This window comes from Echinococcus granulosus (genome assembly GCF_000524195.1).
Source record: "Echinococcus granulosus chromosome Unknown EG_S00205, whole genome shotgun sequence".
NCBI lineage: Eukaryota > Metazoa > Platyhelminthes > Cestoda > Cyclophyllidea > Taeniidae > Echinococcus > Echinococcus granulosus.
In genome coordinates, this window is record NW_020170585.1 from 83,294 (window position 1) to 86,483 (window position 3,190).

The following is a 3,190-nucleotide window of genomic DNA, read 5'->3' on the forward strand; positions in this document are numbered from 1 at the left end:
AACAGCAAAGGATTTGGTGAATCCAATTTTGGTTATTAATTTTTCCTAATTGAACAGAAAATCAAAACCTCATCCTCGTCCTAACCTAATACTCACAACACTTCTTCATTGGACGGGCAGACAGGAGGAAGTAGGGTTCATTATGTGACGCCTCCACAAACGCTGACTTTTCAAGGTCTGGATCAAGAAGCTTACCTGCAAGAGGCGGCAGAGAGGTACTGTACCTTTGCATAGAGAAATCACCTGCCTCCCACACCACAAATGCTCTGGCCGTCACATATATCGCATGACATCCTATTTTTCGCATCAGGTACTGACGTCACAAATACGCGACATGGCGGATAAATGTGCTAAATCATCTAAAATATCTATGCAGCTGTGATGGCTGATCTTCTCTTCTATCTAGACAGGTGTCTTGACAGTCTGGAAGTCGTCAGGACCATCTTCAGTACCCCACATTCGAGAACATGCTTATCTTGGGACTGACAGAATACCAGATGAAGGTCTATTGTAGAGGAAAGCAAAGAAACAAACGCTGATCTCAAAAAAACGTTTTAAAAAGGTGTCTGCACAAATTTTGGTAGAAAAACCAGGCTCATCTTTAGATGGAAGCTGATTTTTCAACCTCGAAAATAGTTGTCTTTTCATCACAAGAAGACTAGTGCATGATGGGAGAAAAAAACAGGACGAGGACGAAACAGTAAGAAAATAAATTGGTTGCGTGGTACCTGTCCTCTCTTTCTCCTTTTCTTCACCACCCTACTACCCCCTATCTCTTGTGAATCCTAAATACATGCAGGCGTAGAGGAAGTGCGTGCTTGAAAGAAATAGTAAATATCATGCCAACCTTCCATCTATCCATCCACCCATCATGTCAGGCTTTGGCTGCTCTCCACAGAATCAGCCACACACCAGGAGAAAAGCCTTATTACTGGGGAGTAGTCCATGACTTCTAGACAACCCACTTGGAGCACTCAAAGAAGTGCCAAGGGAAGTCGGAGATGTCAATTTCAAGATCTCAAGTGCGAATCAATAAATGATATTAAAATCTGACCAATCAGCTGTCGATTAGAAGGTAATCCAGAACCAATCAGGGATGAGGTGGACAACACCTAGAAAGCCAGCATTAATAGTCGCCACTACATTATTCATCGATATAACAAACCATTTGACTCACCCCTTCTGATAAGTGGGAACAGTGTAGGAATGTTGCACTAGAGATGGCTTATGCTACAGGGTGCGTAGGAAGGTTGAGATGACAATGGAGATGGGTGTAAAAGTTACCAGAGCTCGCAGACGGAATTGAGTGTCACTAGGCCTACTAGTCATCAACATTAACCGAGTCACTTGATGCTTTTACATGGAGAAGTTAACTCAAACGGCCACGCGGAGGCTCAAGACAGTCATGAGTGCAGATTTGCCTTCCACTTGAGAATGCTTACGCCATCAGCTGAAGAGACGGTTATTCGAACAGACCAATCACCACCATTGGGAGTGGCCGGACGCTTAACAAACGCCACGGTGATATTGTGATTACCAGCGATGATTTGTTTAATACCGTAGTTTCATCCATCATGTTCAATCCATTTATGGCTGAGGTGATTAAGAAATCCCGGATCAAACGTGAGTAAAACCTCGAAGTACGACAGGCTCAATGTGATGGTAGTTAACGAGGCTTCCGATACTACATTCTACATGAAAGTTGTGGACTTGATCTTCATCCGCAAATATCCACCCTCGTAGTTGCATTGATTTCAGCCTTGCAGCTGGAACTCATCTTTCGCTCCTTGATCCCCAATGCATCCTTTGGGCATTTTTAGACGAACAGTTTGGTCTTCCATGTGGTGGGAACTTCAGCTCAGTTCCTCCATTCCCTACGTTACACCACAGCTATGTGGAGTGATAGAACAAACTCGGTACACCCTTTCCTTATCCATAAGTCACAGCAAACACCTCCAAGTGCTGTTTCTCACTTTGTATCCACCCATCTATCTCATCAATTTGGTTTTCATAGCTGCATTTATTTTTGTTCTGCCCCTTTTCTTTTATGCTGTTCAGTGACTAACACCGAAAATGCGCTCTCAGGACGTGGAAGTCAGGAAACTATGGACGGGATGGTGAGCTGAGAGGGAATCCACCATCGCGGTTCGACTTCACCCCATTTCCCTATGGGTGGCTTTATATTCCCTGTGAATTTCATCTTCATTCTAGTTCTCCATGCAAATGTGTGTGTATGTGTTTTAATTTCTTCATATTTAAATGAATTCAATGCCTATGCTCTTTTGGCAACTGTCAGTCTTATGGGAGGTTGTGGGGGGAGGGTTGACATCTTATTATTTCGAGATAGGGACTGATGGCTCCGTTCGTAGAATTCGAAGTTAGATTTGTGTGGGCTGCTGACACTGGATTGCATTCTCTGGGTAAGTCTGTTACTGCCACGGCTCGCCTTTTAAACGTTTTGGATCCTTATACTCGCCTCAAATCAACCACAGGCAGCTCCAGCCAGTTTAAGTGTTGCGCGTACAAATGTGTCTTTGTAGTGGTGATGGCGAGCAAAGTCGTCTTGATGTAGTTTGAATTATGATGATAGTAGCACTTGTAAAATAAGAATATCTACTTATTTTCGATAACTACATGGTATTTTTAAAGACTTAAATCCATATATTCTCAAAATTGCTACGTATGCTGTAATTAACCTCACATATCGTAAACAGATTAGGTATTTCTAGTTTCGATCATTTACAGGCAGATCAATTGGCACTTCCCATATTTTGCTTCATGCACAGAGCACTCGCATAATCACAAGTACTATCGAAGAAGTCTCACTGGTAGCAGACACAAACCACCGAAAGTGCATAACTTTACTGTAACATTTTCATATGCTACCTTTCACTTATTCGCCTAGCCTAACATGACCTAATCTACAGAAAGATTTAGCGCATAGAAAATTGAATTAGTTATAGAACTAAAAGGTTAATAAATTTAGATGATTGTTAGACATCATTTGCAACCTAATAAAATAACCACAGTCTTGCTTTATTTACCCACACAACCAGCATTTGCAAGGTCGCAGTACCCGGACCTCTGTGCTAGAAATTTAATTCAGTCGCCTTCCTGTCTAAAGTTGTGCTTGACTTCGGGGGTTGATTTTCTTCGTTTGAACTCCAAAGAGACATAAAAAATGCTCTTA

At 42.2% G+C, this 3,190-nt stretch overlaps 1 protein-coding gene across 1 annotated transcript in view; it reads left to right on the top strand. All coding sequences in view use genetic code 11, as the record gives it.

Annotated features, from left to right (window-relative positions):
* Window positions 1-2,168: 2,168 nt before the first annotated feature.
* EGR_10284 (hypothetical protein) overlaps window positions 2,169-3,190 on the top strand; it is a gene marked incomplete at both ends in the record, with an annotated part of 5,249 nt that continues 4,227 nt past the window's right edge. Inside the window, one exon of the mRNA XM_024499533.1 lies at window positions 2,169-2,307. Coding sequence (XP_024346062.1) covers window positions 2,169-2,307 — 139 coding nt within the window. The remainder of the gene's footprint in view (window positions 2,308-3,190) is intronic.